This window comes from Rhipicephalus microplus, chromosome X, assembly GCF_043290135.1.
Source record: "Rhipicephalus microplus isolate Deutch F79 chromosome X, USDA_Rmic, whole genome shotgun sequence".
Lineage (NCBI taxonomy): Eukaryota > Metazoa > Arthropoda > Arachnida > Ixodida > Ixodidae > Rhipicephalus > Rhipicephalus microplus.
Window position 1 is genome coordinate 68,012,800 of NC_134710.1, and position 14,999 is coordinate 68,027,798.

At 43.6% G+C, this 14,999-nt stretch overlaps 1 protein-coding gene across 1 annotated transcript in view; it reads right to left on the reverse strand.

Annotated features, from left to right (window-relative positions):
• Positions 1-351: 351 nt before the first annotated feature.
• The window catches only part of LOC142775045 (uncharacterized), a 42,281-nt gene continuing 27,633 nt past the window's right edge, over positions 352-14,999 (reverse strand). The window contains exon 5 of the mRNA XM_075876361.1: positions 352-461. Coding sequence (XP_075732476.1) covers positions 352-461 — 110 coding nt within the window. The remainder of the gene's footprint in view (positions 462-14,999) is intronic.

Here is a 14,999-nt window from a genome sequence, read left to right on the forward strand (position 1 = left end):
TCTATGCACAGGCCCCGTTTGCGAAAGGGCGCGCTTTTCATACACAGCGAGGTATAACTGGGACATTTGTTAGATTGTACTCATCCGTACCTGTGATTATGTATCGAGCATCACTTTTTTTGTTTAAACAGCGCGTTACATGTCGAGCTATAAACGTTGTTTGTTCGCCTTGTGTGTATTGTTTTCGTGCGTCATTTGTGCGTGAGCAGCACGCTGCGTGTTTCGATCTGCTTGCCGTTCTCAGTGTGACATTCCAAGTTGTTGCTGTCGCATTCATTGCTTCGTCTTTGCGACGAAACTGGCTTTTTTTTAACGTATTTACTGCCTCTAGTCTAAAGCCACTGCGTGCCCTCAGAGCTCGTATATCGCCATCTCGCCGCCGCGACCACGATGTTGTGCGCGGCGGTTGCCGCAAATGGCAGTTCCTTTTTCAATCCCCGTGCGCTTGACTCCGCACACGCCTTCAAAACAAAGTCGTTTTACGTCATCTACAATCACATCTGCCACGGTTTTGTCCGCAAGGTTTGCGGAAAGCCGCGTTGCTTTGACTGGTTGAGTGTTCGACGCATGCGCACCTCGGGGACTCTGTCAGTTACGTCGTCGCCATACATGATCGCGTCAAGAGCGACCACGGTTTCATCCACAGCGGTTGTGGCGACGACAATCACACACACTGTAGAAGACAGTGCGTGTGCCGGTCGCACGCGTACTTCCCAAGCTTCGAGTACGCTGCTCTCGGCCTTCGTTTGGCGATTTCCGTACTAAATTTCATATTACCCGCCGCGGTTCGGAAATGTCTTCGAAACATTCGAATTTAGGCCCAATAGACATAGAGGAATTTCGCTGAGGAATTTCACAAATTCGCATCTGTCACTGTTTCGCATCACTGAGATTCTACTGAGCGTTCAGATGAACGCCTCTCGAACTCATTCATATAAAAGGTAGGTTCGAAAAGCCAGGAGCGGATTGAGCTGTTTTTTTTTGTCAAGGCAACCGGATCACGCACAAAAATTTCGATTTCCGGGAGATTTTTATGGCAACCGTACAAACGCAGGAAATGGTCCAAATCCGGTAGACTTGGCAAGTATATATATATATATATATATATATATATATATATATATATATATATATATATATATATATATATATATATATATATATATGGGAAAGAAGTGTATACATAGGGGCTCGTTTTTCCGTGTTTTGACACATTATTAATGAGATCTAACAGTCAATAATGCCAAGGAATGTATAGGGGAATTCATTAGAAGCAGTGTAATGTAAATAAGGAGAAAGAAAAGTGGGTGAAAAAAATAACTTGCCATGAGCAGGAATCAAGCCTACGGCCTTCGATTTACGCGTTCGATGCTCTAACCACTGAGCTATCACGGCGGTGGTTTTCCGAGCCACTTTATTGGGTTTATATGTGAATTTAAACGTGGGAGACTCAGCGCCATGTGTAGCCACAGCGGAAAGTGTGGAACACCCTTTTATGAGCCTGTGTGGCGTCACGTAGCACGTGAACTTATCACGAGTGGGCAGCTGATTAAAAGTCCCTCGTCTCACGTTTAAATTCACATATAAACGGCGGGCAAACTTGAGCGGGTCTGAGCCGCTCAAGTTTGCCCACCGACGCCAGCGCTTGCCCTTCGCCTGCCAGAAAAAGCGCACACTAGTTGCGTGTAGCGACTCTTCTACTGACCCGCTCAAGTTTGCCCGCCGACGCCAGCGCTTGCCCTTCCCCTGCCAGAAAAAGCGCACACTAATAGCATGCAGCGACCCTTCCGCTCCCTTTGGCTCCCACGCATTTGCGAAGCGCGCGCTGCACGTGAAACTCCCCTTGTTCCGCGATGTCACCCCTACAGAAAGGGGCTGCGGCGGCTGCATTTCCGATGGAGGCGGAAATGCTGTAGGCCCGTGTGCTCAGATTTGGGTGCACGTTAAAGAACCCCAGGTGGTCGAAATTTCCGGAGCCTTTCACTACGGCATCTCTCATAATCATATGGTGGTTTTGGGACGTTAAACCCCACAAATCAATCAATCCTACAGAAAGGGGGAAACTATTGCTACACGAAGGCATTGACTCAACCAGTGAAATTCTACCGATTCCCAAGCAGATGATACGAAAAAAGCAGACGGTAGGAAGGGATTAAAGCAGTGCGCCGAGAAAAGTTAAGAAAAAAATTTTTTAAATAAAAATTAGCACGCGCACAACGCATTCAACATAACGGGTGTTAATTCCTGCGTCATCGTTCCTCTTATCTATCGAGTTACTGGGAGATGCACGTCCCCATCTTAAAAGTATAAATTACCATAATACTTTCAACTTCTGTCTTTAGAGCAATGTTAAAAAATTGCGAAGAAATATGTTTATGTTGCTACTATTATACGATATTCCTTGGCTGTAGTAGTTGAAGCTGTGTACACATGTGGTATTGGAGATGTGTGGTTATATATCTTTTATATCTACGCAGCACCGACAGAAGTGTGTGGTTGCCAAAAGCTTGGACAATGATTAGTAGCAGACATTTTGTGGAAAACTGCAAAAGTGAGTCAAGTCTGCACCCATCGTATGTGCCGACGGTGTTTCCAGAGGCTTACAATAAACGGGCACCTCACGCAGAAACGGCGCAGAGTTATTATAGGCACTGAAGCGCATAACTATTTATGCATTTTAAAGCATTTTCTTGGGACTCTTGATTCGTGATTTTAAGCTAAGCGAGGATTCGTTCCGCGTATGCGCAATTATCAACTAAAGCTGAAATAGAAGGGTTTTAATCAAACATGACACTTTCACACCGCCACACTTTAAGGGTAAAATTGGAACGCAGTTAGTAACAAGTACATTGCTTTTTCGATTGTTTTCATACAAAGTAAAAATGATTCAAGCAACATACAATGCAAAATGTTTTATCAATAAGTTTTCATACGTAGCTATCTCCGTGAAGTTCTCCTATGAAATGTTTCTGTGCGCACAGATGGACACAATTGCTAGTTGTTGTTTTTTTATGGGGCATTTTGCCATCGTACATATTTTCATAAGTTTGATTTCATATGCTGTACTTGTTTTATTTTGTGAATGTAAAGCGTTACTAACAGGATCACGGAAAACCACTAAACGTGTACTCATTTTCAGACTTTTTGTACATTTTATACTTCAAGATGATAAAAACATTATTATCTGGCGAACTACAGATATGCTCAATGTTGATCACCCGTACAATATCTGAATAGAAATAAAAAACTCTAACGTATGAACGGGGATGTGAACGGCACGATCCAATCTCTGGCACAACCTTACTTTGCTTAGGTGGAAGCGTCATTTTGTGAGGGCAGCCAGATAAACACAAAATATACGTGGAGCAGACTGTGCCAAAAGGTATTGCTCAAGACGACCCAGCAATGCAAGATGAAGAGAACTCTGTTATCCTCGATGTCTATGACACGCTTTCAAGTGATTTAGAATCACTAGAGAAGCCAGCGATGCAATTACTTTTGCCGCTGGACATGCGAAGCTCCCGCTTGAGTGGACACGACCACGACAACTACGAAAAAAAGAAAAAAATTCATAAGCCGTTGTTGCACGTTCATTGGCAGATACAGTGAACTAGTCGTTACTGAGTGTGCAGGGACAGCCCGAACAACACGGTGCATTTTCGATATAGTGACCAAGATACAATGCCCTTATAGCAATGCGTTCTTCCCCTGCAGATTAGACACACACAAAAAAGTTTCTCTGAAACCTGGGCGCTCATCATGATGGTACGCACGCTGTTCGTGAACTCGAAGTACCCGCGATGAGAACGGTGATAATGCAAGGAAGGACACGCGAGATAGATGTCAATTTCCTTTGTGGGTCAGAAAGAAGCCCAAAATAGGCCATTTATTTGCGAAGTGCTGTGTATATACTGCACGATAACTTGGGTGGGTAAATTAAGGTATCCCAACTAAGGGCCGTTACTCTCTCTCTCTCTCTCTGCCACCCATAGAGAGCGCTCACCCGTCAACCGAAAGAAATGAAAAAAAAGTATGAAATAGGGGTAAATTGGAGCATGCAAGGCGCTGAAAGCCAGAAGAGGAATCTTGTTTTTCACAATTGATGCACAAATTGAACTCAGAATGCATGGGATCCTATTGGGGATTGGGAGAGTGTGCAAACGCGTTTACCGCACAAGTCGAGCGCACGAAGCGAGATAAATACCAACGCACGAAGCGAGAAATGAAGGCCTCTCAAACTCAGTTTAAAGGTGTGTATACATAACTTGCACCTACGTTACACCGCGGAACTCTGAGATATGATCTCGGCATGCGCCGCCATGGCTGAGCACATATATAGCAGCAGACGACACCAAGTCAAACTATGCTGCACTTGCATCCTCGGTACGTCGCAATGCCGGTTAGTGCGGTATTTGGCTGCCACGCGCTAAGCAATTGCAAATCGCACCGCGATGGACCCGACGTGAGAATGTTTGCCGTGCCCAAGGTAATCAAACACCACATGCGACCAAAAGAGCTGTGCGAGGGGCGAAGGATCGAGGACATGGCTAGCGCGCATCAATCGTAAGGACCTCAAAATGGTGAACAACTCGTCTGTGCAGACATCACTTCTTGATTGATGATTGATTTGTGGGGTTTAACGTCCCAAAGCCACCATTTGATTATGAGAGACACCGTAGTGGAGGGCTCCGGAAATTTTGACCACCTGGGGTTCTTTAACGTGCACCCAACAGGCATCACTTCTTAATAGGCAAGTTATGTTCCGGATCTCCTCACATTTTCGCTCAGTGAATCGTAGCGCATCGGTTGGTCAAGCGCGATGTAAATTTTTGTCGAAGGGTGATGCATCGCATTGATCACAGCCCACGCGCTTTGCTCTTCAGGATGGCCCGATTACCTCTTCGATGACACGAACGCTGACTAGGCGCCGGACACGTTGGTAGGCCATGGTTGGTTGGAACAGCCAGCGTCGAAATATTCCCGGTTTGAGTGCCGTAAATTGCGGGCGGCGGCATGCGCGGCTGTAGGCGACTCCTGCGAAGCTGCTTCACCCAGTGCTTTCGACGCCATGGACGCGGCCGACACGGAAGATCCGTGTTCCCCGCCAGCACTGCTACCCCAGGCTGCAGTTACACTGTGTGAAACGCGAAGCGCACTAAAGCTCACCTGACTAAGTACGACGACACTCCGAGAGGGCAGCTCCTTGGTTGTGATGTATACTGTAGTCATCCGCTAGTGAAATAATTGTGAGAGTCTAGTGACTTGTACGCTTTCGTATGGTCAAGCGAAACATAATTCGTCGACAGTGTTAAGTAATTTGTAATGTAGGCGTGGGTGATCTTCGGTAGCAGGCTTGTATTGAGGGCGTCTTGAGCACCAACCCGCTGCTCGTACGGATCTATGCCGTCGCATGGGCTATTTTACCCCTGTATCTGGCCCGCGTTGGCCCGACAAGCTTGTCAAAGTAAGAAATACAGTGTTCTGCGCGATTCTCTATAGCCAGACGGGCAGGGCAAACGATGAAAACAAAGGCACTATGCCAAACGACGCGCCGCGCGGATGAAAACACGGCACGGTGACAGAGACGTATATGCCATGGCGGACGCAACACCGGAAGACAGAAACTGACGTCACGGTCATGAAACTCAAACTTAACAGACAAACTACAACACTTTTCGTTGATTTAGTAGCTTACGAGCTTTTCCTACCCCCCAACAATTCTTGGTAAGTGACATTGCGTATAGTGTCGATGCTATGAAAAAGTTGTTTTTGAAAAAGAATGTTTTCCGCAAGTTGGTGACATCGCCTAACTAAAACACTATAGGAGTTATATATATATATAATCAATAAAAACATTGTGTGCCAAACCGGTACTATATCTTCTGCAAAATAAGGGCGTCACAGAGTTGAAAGAAAATTGATGAGTGTGTTAATTTTTTACACGTAAAACCAGAACCACAAAGGAGGTAATTTTGTGTCATCAATATATAATTGAATGTCGGTCAGGAACGGATAATGTAGCTGTACTTTCGCATTTGAGACAGAGGCCCACGGGACGGCTTTTTGCTCTCCCTTAGTAGAGTACGAAGTACTCAAGATGATTACCCATATTTTCTAACCACTCCCCCACCTCAATTTTGAGCTATGTGTGCTCTTTCGGAGCCCTTTTTTTAATATACCACCTGTGAGGCCAAGGGACGGCTTCCCGCTTCCCATAGTAGAGTACATAGTACTCTAATTCGGTAGCCAGTTTTTTTAAACACACAGTGAATGCAGTACCAGTGCAAATGGCTCCGGGAACGCGAATATAATGAAATATAAAAAGCGCCGTTACGATTGTACGCTCAGCTGCTATTAATCATTGTTCAGTTCGCGATTTGGCGGTGATAGCGGTAGGACCTTCGAAGCAATGCAGAAGCGATGCCTGGAAGGAAATCGAGCCGTCGTGGTAACCATTGCTACCACTCTGCCCAGACTGCGAGGCTTAGGACTAGTCCCGGTCACGCAGTGGACGTGCATAAAGAAATGTAGCTTCAATAGGGAAGCTGTTTTAGACCGGAGAGAGAGAGAGAGAGAGAGAGAGAGAGAGAGAGAGAGAGAGAGATGATCAAACACTTATTTGAATGGTCAGATTAAGCTCGATGTATAGCCAATGTTGTTAAAAGAAAACTCGGTGGGCATGAGTAACAGAAAGCTGGTATGGGCCAAGCATCTAGAAGCATAGCATAACATCGCATAGTATATTAACGCAGTTTTTTTTTCCAGAGAGCACTTGCAATACAATCACGTACTTCTTAAAATCTAATCACCAACACCACTTAAACTGCAATTATCTATCAAATGCATTTCAAATTCAGCTAGAAAAACTGAGGTTTACACAGAAAACTCGCATGCGTGGCATTACTCAGATTGAAATAGGAAATGCGTGGGCATGCAGTATGCTGGATTCTCCTCTTGTAGGTGAAAATCCACATGACATGAGATTCTAGAAATAACTTTTGTGGAATAGCGAGCATATAGAAGGGCGACTTAAGCCTCACTCCCCATTGAAAAAAGAAGTATTCCAATTGCAATTCACCATTAGCCAACGCAACAACGATAACAACACACTTGATACCAAACATGTGCACTAGTGTCAAGTAGACCCGCGAGGCCGAGCATGGTGTTTCACCTAAAGCACAATCGTGCGCGTACGTACAGAAACGTCACAAAGTTGCCGTCGTGAATTTGTCTTCAGTATTCAGCTTTTATAGCCCGTCGTCTCCTAACACGTTGGTCCGAAGAAGGCGGTGACCACTCTTGCCACAAATCAGGTGACGAAGTCTGAGTGGTCCACCCACCGGAAAGGGTGCAGAAATTGGGCCACTCGTGAGAAGAAGAACGTGGGGGAAATACACGATTCTGTTTGTACGCAGATAGGGGCTCAATTTGACTAGCCTGCTAACATTGCCTGTGTAAGGTGTGAATCGTTTAAAGGGATCCTTATGAGAAAAACATGTTTTTATCGTATTTGTAAACTGCTCTTTCACAACCCCAAGATTGCCACACCTGGCAGAAGACGCTCTGCAAAAGAAAATGCCTGGGCAATGTCTCCTTGAAGTTGTTGCACCAATAGCAAGACATCGTAGATTTAACGGCGTTCCTAGCCAGTCACAGTGTAGCTCATTATTATTTGTTGGGGCCCAGAGAGGTTGCATGCGAAGTTTTAGGGCATGTTGTCAAACCCATGTCACCAACAGGGGTGCAACAAATAGAATTTGAAGCAATTTTTGAAACAGCGAAAGTTTCTTTCTGGAGCACTAAAATGCAAATTTGCAGCAGGTTACGGAAAAAAAAGTTTTATATCACAAAAGACCAAACTTGGAGCAATATAAAAAGAGAAGGCTTACATTTAGAAAAAAAAAAACGAGTATGTACAAGCCATTCAACATCACCAGAGTAAAAGAGAGCGCTGCTATTTTAATACAAGTAGTGTTTTTAGCCACCCCACTGTAAAGTCCACATTAGCATTCTCCACATCTTTCAAATACTTTGACAGACTCAGTGAATTCCAATGTGCATCTGTCAAGCTTGCGACCTTGAAAATCGGGGGATTAGTGAGTGAAACTGAGGAACAGGGGTGGGGAAAAAAGCGCACATTTTTTTTAAAGGTGCCAGCAATGTCATACACTGCTCCAAATTCATGCCTGTAACATTTTCAGAAGTCAGCAATAATACTAGTACTTAGAGGTATGCGGTATATACACGCACGAGTAAATGAAGAAAATATGCTGCATCTCGTGACTAGTGCTTAGAGCCCCTTCTGAATTATACGCTTTTCTACAGGACACTAGCGCACTGTGGCGAAGGTGACTTAAGCAATCTGCACAAATTAGAGCAAGACCATAAAATTTTCAAACACCGCTACACCCTCTCCCCTCCTCTTTTTTTCCCGTGATGGAGTTAGGTAAAGGTTGCAACTTTTCAGCTCACTTGAAAGATGCATTCTACTAGATAAAGTAACATGGCACGCACCCATCGATCCAGCAACAGCACCAGATGTTTATCGTCAAGACGATGCAACTAACGGAACTTCAAGACAGAAAAATGTGTTACGTGCCTCAGCTAAGAGCGGCTGCTAGGATGTCCCCCGTGGACATCCTGGCAACTTAAACTCCTCAGTACAATTTAATGAAGTTCTTAACTGACTGCCTCAGCTATGGTGACCAATGTGGTCGTCGACAACACCAGCGTTCGCAGCCCGTCGACTCTGCTCGTGCATGAAAAACGCGGTATGCGCTTCCAGCTTTAACTGCTAACATGCCTTAGCCACGTTTGCTGACTAGGAAGTTCATATTTCCGACGAAGCGTTGGTGACTATGGCAACACATTTTAGTCTAGAAGTTGCGTCGTACCGTTGACAGGTATCCGCTGCGGTCAGCAGACCGACGGGAATGCAGCTTTGTTATTTTAGCTGGTCGACAGCGTCTCGCGAGTGCCCTGACCTATGGGAATATCCGACACCGTGATTTAGGGTTAAGGTCTGTGCGCCTGGATTGAATAATGATGGAAACTGCAGGTGACCAACGTGGCCTCTATTTCTCGCTGAAATTTGCGCACCTAAGAAAATTGAGGATGGTCGGGCATTTTGGCACAGCGTGGCTCAATTTCAGCAAATTTCATGATTTTGATGCAGCTCGGCATAGAAATGGAGATTTGTATCAAATTGGTGCGATAGACACAGCTGTTGCACCAATTATAGAAGCGCATTGTATAGCAAGAGCTGGCAGCACGTGTATTAGCGCCCCTTCTTTGGGTTTATCTGAACATGAAGTGGCCTTCCTTAATCAGGGTAACCGCCTATGAATGTGTGATATGTGACGGTGTGATGTTGCGTGTTATCTTGTCGTTGCGTTAGGGTGGTTTTGTATGCTTCCGCCGGTCTACTTATTTGATGCAATTTGACAATAAAGCTCAGTTGGAAGTTAGCGCTCTGTCCTCTTGTGTCGGTCTGCTCGGCCGTTTCTTCTTCCCCGTAATGCGCTATACCAGTTCAAGCACAGCTGTTGCACCCCTCTATTAAAAAACTAAGAATGCAGTTTGAAATTTACGACGTCACTGTGGATATTTGGTCCAAAATTTAAGAGTAAAAATTGGGCCCCGACTTTCCTTCTAATAATAAGGTGAATAAACTAGTGACAATGAAGCTTTGATAGCATAATTTATCGGCCCAAATGGATTCGTTATTTCCCTTTGGTGTCCCTTTAACCTCCCTATGTTTATTGACACGAGACTTGCAATCTTATTTTCAGCTTCTGCGCTGTGCATCCTGAATGTGCATCGATAGACTAGGCACAATTCCAACCAAGTCCTAACAAAACAATATATTCGGGCATTTTTCAATAATTTTATTTATATAACTAAACTACTAAAAATCAATAAATAACGAACAAACTTGTCTCCTCTGCAACCTAGGCCTTAGGTGCGTCGAGTCCATGTCAGTATTCTTCCTTCAATTGTCTTTACTCCTTGTTTGGTCTTCTTGAAAACTTGTCCATGCTTTCTCCCCTGAATTGACTAGTCCCTGTAAAATTTAAATTGTAAGGAATAAATAAATGTTTGTTGCTAGAGATCATCAAGAGGCTATCAGCACGGGCCAAGACAAACACTCATTGGACATGGCTGTTGTACCCAGGGGGCCCCGTTACAATTTGTTTTTCTTCCGCATTCTCTTGCACTGGAGTGTGTGTTGTGCTGAGCACCGAGAATAACACAAAAAATTAAATTTAGTGCAGTGTAAGTTAAGTTTCAAATTCCAACACACCAGCAGATGAGATCAAACACACTACACTGCCACTGACGTCATAGGCTGGTTCCAATCACCGAGTGTCTCTTATTGAAGCATACTGGTATCATAGTGGCCATTATATAGCGAACATATCGTAGCCTTGCAGCAGTTTTCGAAATTTCTAGTATCTGAGGAAGTATACAAATGTTTTATTTTATAGCTCACTAGCATGATCTGGCTGAGACCACAAATATTACACACAACCTTAGGTCGGTAAAACACACGTAGCTCGCTCATACTCATTTGTTAGATATATTTTACTTTTAGAACTCACTATTACTCTAAATCACTAACTGAACCTCTCCTCAACTAGACTCACTCTGACTTCAATACAATTTTCACTAGCGGGACTCCTTCAGACTTGTGGCTAGACTCGAATGAGCCAACTCACGATTTAGCGTACGATTGAATTATTAAAAGATGGTGTTAGAGCTCTTCAACATCAATATCTCGCATAATCAGAACTCTACTCCGCGACTTCAGATTTTGTACCTTCAAATGTGAGATATCGGCGGTTGCAATCCAGTAAGTGCACATTTTTATTCAAATAGGGGATACTTTTAAAATTTCCGAAAAAGAGTTGTCAGGAGTTGGTGTCGGGATCACACACCCCTTTCCTTTGTAACGCCTGCCAATGATCAATAAATGTTGAGCGGAAGTATAAATGCTGGTGCATTGAAGTAGGTGTGATTCAGCATAAGGATAAGCGTGCGCTTACGTAAGGCTGAAAGCAAGGCTGAGGTTGATTGGGGTGATGCCCCAAATCGCCATATGATTATGAGAGACGCTGTTGTGGAGGGCTCCGGAAATTTTGACCACCAGGGGTTCTTTAACGTGCACCCAAATCAGTAATGCTGAGGTTGAGCAAACAGAACCATAGATGGCAAAGAAGTGTACAGCTCACTCCGACTCTCACAAGAAAAACCTTTGGGGCTTTGGGTTCACTTGCACTCGCATTCACCAAAGCGTTGTTTAACCAGACTCACTCGGACTCAGACTCACTAAACTTTTGTGAACCAAACTCACTCCAACTGAAACTGGCCAAAATATTACACATCTGGACTCGCGGCTCGATCTGAGTTCGAGCGAGTCGACTCGTGAGCGAGTTTGCTGACCTAAGCACACAAAATGCAATGTCAAGCCAATCAATACGCCCAGCCATTGTTGTCGATGCCACACGAAGTAACTCAATTTTCGATTGCGAAAATAGCTGTTGAGCATCGCTCTAGTTTGAAACCAAAGTGGATACCCCACTGACAATAAATTGTAACAACACTGTTCAGCTGAGCATCACCACCTGCACAGCAGTGTCTTAGCATTTTGAAGTTCCACGAGAAACGACAAAAAAGACATCTGTGTTTTTTGTGTCCGAAGGCCCCTTCAAGAACAGCAAATAGAAGCAGAAGGAGGAATCGTACAAACACTTAAATGCCAGCAAATTAATATGCGATCGCCCATGCATATCCTAATGTTCATTTTTAACAAATGAAGAAACACACCGACAAAAGACACCAAAAGATTTAGAAACGTTTCGACAGGACAGAATGTTCCGTCAAGACGTTTCTTCCTTTTACGTCTCGTCTTCGTTGGCTGCTTCAGGCCTAAGAACAAACTGTTGCCAACTGGCCCAACTGAGCTTTACTAAACTTCCTACCCCTATATGATTTAGCATAAGGCAGCCTCCTCAAGGTTTTATGTACTAAATCCTATCTTTCCCCCATCATCACCAAATGATTTATTTCTAGGCAAGTGCATATATAGTAAATATTAGGTTTCACGCATATAGTGATTTGGTTGAATAGTTTCTAATCAAACAGTTCGGATAGCATACATCACATATCGTAAAGAAAAATGAGCGTGCCTGTCATGACTCAAGCAACATGCACAATAATTTTAAAATCAGAACAATCCATTTGTGAACGTCACCTTTTTGGTTTGAAGCAAAATGAAAGCAACTTGGCACAGTAGCAGGATTTGAATTTCTGTGGGATTCAAGTGATATAAGCGATCAAAAATGCTAAGCTTCCGAAATTTACTATACTTGGAGCATGTAAGTTCATATAACAAGCTTGTAAATTTAGGATTGTATGTACATTTAATTTTGAAGTATAGCTTAACGACACAGCAGATTTCTCATGCAAAAGAGCTTCCACGGCATAGCATTCCTACACTGCAGTAAAACCAGCTTTACAAAAAATTGCATGCGGCTTTTTTTTTTTTTTTTTTAAGGACCACTCACAGCGAAGGCTCTGAACGCCACTTTTTTACAGTTTTTACAGTAACTTGTAGCTTTGCGTCTGGTAATGCCAACATTGAATTGTAGTTGCTCTTTTGCATCGTATAATTATTGCAAGCATTGTTAATTCAAAATGATTTTGCATCAGTTCGAAATGCCCACCTAAATACCACGAGAAACTATCACCCAACAGCAGGGCAGCGCCTGAGACTACAAGCACTGAAGCTTCGGTGACGCTGAACGCGCCGTTTTCAAGTAGGGGGACCCACAGGCGATGAAGAATGAAACGATGTGGGTGCTTTGAGCGCGTCCTTTCAGAAAAAATAAAAGCATTCCTCGCGTAAGCAGCCAACAACCGAGAAATAGGGGCGATCAAAACAATAGTTCACACTAGATGCCCGTCGAGCTATTGGGTGCACCCCGCATGTTCCGACACCGACGACACTTGCGAGACCTCTGCAACGTCACGAGAGGCACTCCTGTCTACGTTAATTCACAGAAAATGTCAATTGCACCTGAATACTCGGACGAGCATGCACTCATACTTTGAAACCAAATTAAAATATCTTATAGGTGATGCTCGTCTTTGTCACAATGCTATTTATGCAGCAAGCTCTCATGTAGTTTCATTCACTATGACATAAAAGTCATTAAGAAATCAAAGACGAGACCATTTGTGCCCAAGAAATCCCATCACTAATTCAAAAAACCCAGAACGATAACAAATAACTAACAAAGCTTATATAGTTCTTTGGCCAAAAAATAAGTTCTTGCCAAATGCTTATGAACTTCCTTAAAAGTTCTCTATCCAAATTCGGGCGTTACATCATTGACAGAAATTAAAGAATTGAACAGATTGAACATGAGGGTTGTATCCTGACTAAAGTTGAAAACTGAGCAGATACTTTTAATCGCTTCTTTCAGTCCGTTTTTACAATATACCAGGGCGATAAGATAGGAGCATCCATCAGAAACAGTCCAACAACCACAATGGAACCTGTTATTATCAACCGCGAAGGTGTTTTTCAGTTACTGCTTGAGCTAGATGCGAAGAAAGGAAGTGGTCCGGATAACCTACCAACAGAGTTTCTCAAGAGATACGTAGAATGGGTCTCGTTTTATTTAGAAATAATATTTGTGAAATCGGTTGACACGCGATCACTTCCACAAGACTGGCGCATTGCAGTTGCAATTCCGATTTTTAAAAATGGTAATCGCTCGTTAGTAAACAATTACCGGCCCGTATCCTTGACGTCGGTTTGCTGTAAAGTTCTGGAACATGTATTAGCAAAACATATTCTTAGTTTTCTTAATTCTAACCAGTTACTTTGCGCAAGCCAACATGGGTTTCGGCATGGTATTTTTACAGCTGAAACGCTCCACGATTTCAATAAAAACAGCGATGCCCTTTGATTGATTGATTTTGTGGGGTTTAACGTCCCAAAACCACCATATGATTATGAAAGACGCCGTAGTGGAGGGCTCCGGAAATTTTGACCACCTGGGGTTCTTTAACGTGCACCCAAATCTGAGCACACGGGTCTCGACATTTCCGCCTCCATCGGAAATGCAGCCGCCGCAGCCGGGATTTGAACCCGCGACCTGCGGGTCAGCAGCCGAGTACCTTAGCCACTAGACCACCATGGCGCGGCCAGCGATGCCCTTCTGCAGACTGATGTAATTTGTGTCGATTTTACGAAAGCCTTTGATAAGGTCTCTCATCGTAAATAACTTTTCAAGCTTGAAAGATCAGGAATAAGCGAAGAAGTATTAAAATAGATAGAGGCCTATTTATCCGCACGTCAACAGGCTGTAAAAATTGAAAATTACACTTCAAGACCACTGGCCGTGTACTCGAGCGTTCCCCAAGGACCTGTTTTAGGACCACTTCTTTTTCTGATATTTGTTAATGATCTATGTTCAATAGTTGAGGCTCCCATTAAAACGAAACTTTTTGCACATGACTGCTTGATTTATTCCCCAGTTACTTGCAAAGGTGACAAAATTAATATGAGCAGGTGCTTACAGGCATTAGATCAGTGGTGTATAATATGGGACATGGGAATAAACTATAGCAAGACGACATTTACGCATATTCACTCTAGTGGGCGGGAATTGTCATTCATGTATCACATCGGAAGTCACCCTTTAAATAATGCGGATTGTTTCAAATACCTCGGAGTTAGTATTATGCACACATTGAAATGGCACTCGCATATCGATAACATCTGTTCTAAGGCAAACAAAAAACTGTATTTCTTAAAAAAAAACTGGAACATGCCACACCAGATGTAAAATTAACTGCTTACAAAACATTCATACGTCCTGTCTTAGAGTACGCTAGTATTGTATGGTTGCCTCACCAGAAGGTGTTGTGGGCAAAAATTGAAAGAGTACAAAAATTAGCAGTCCGTTTCATGTGCGGTAGATACCGAC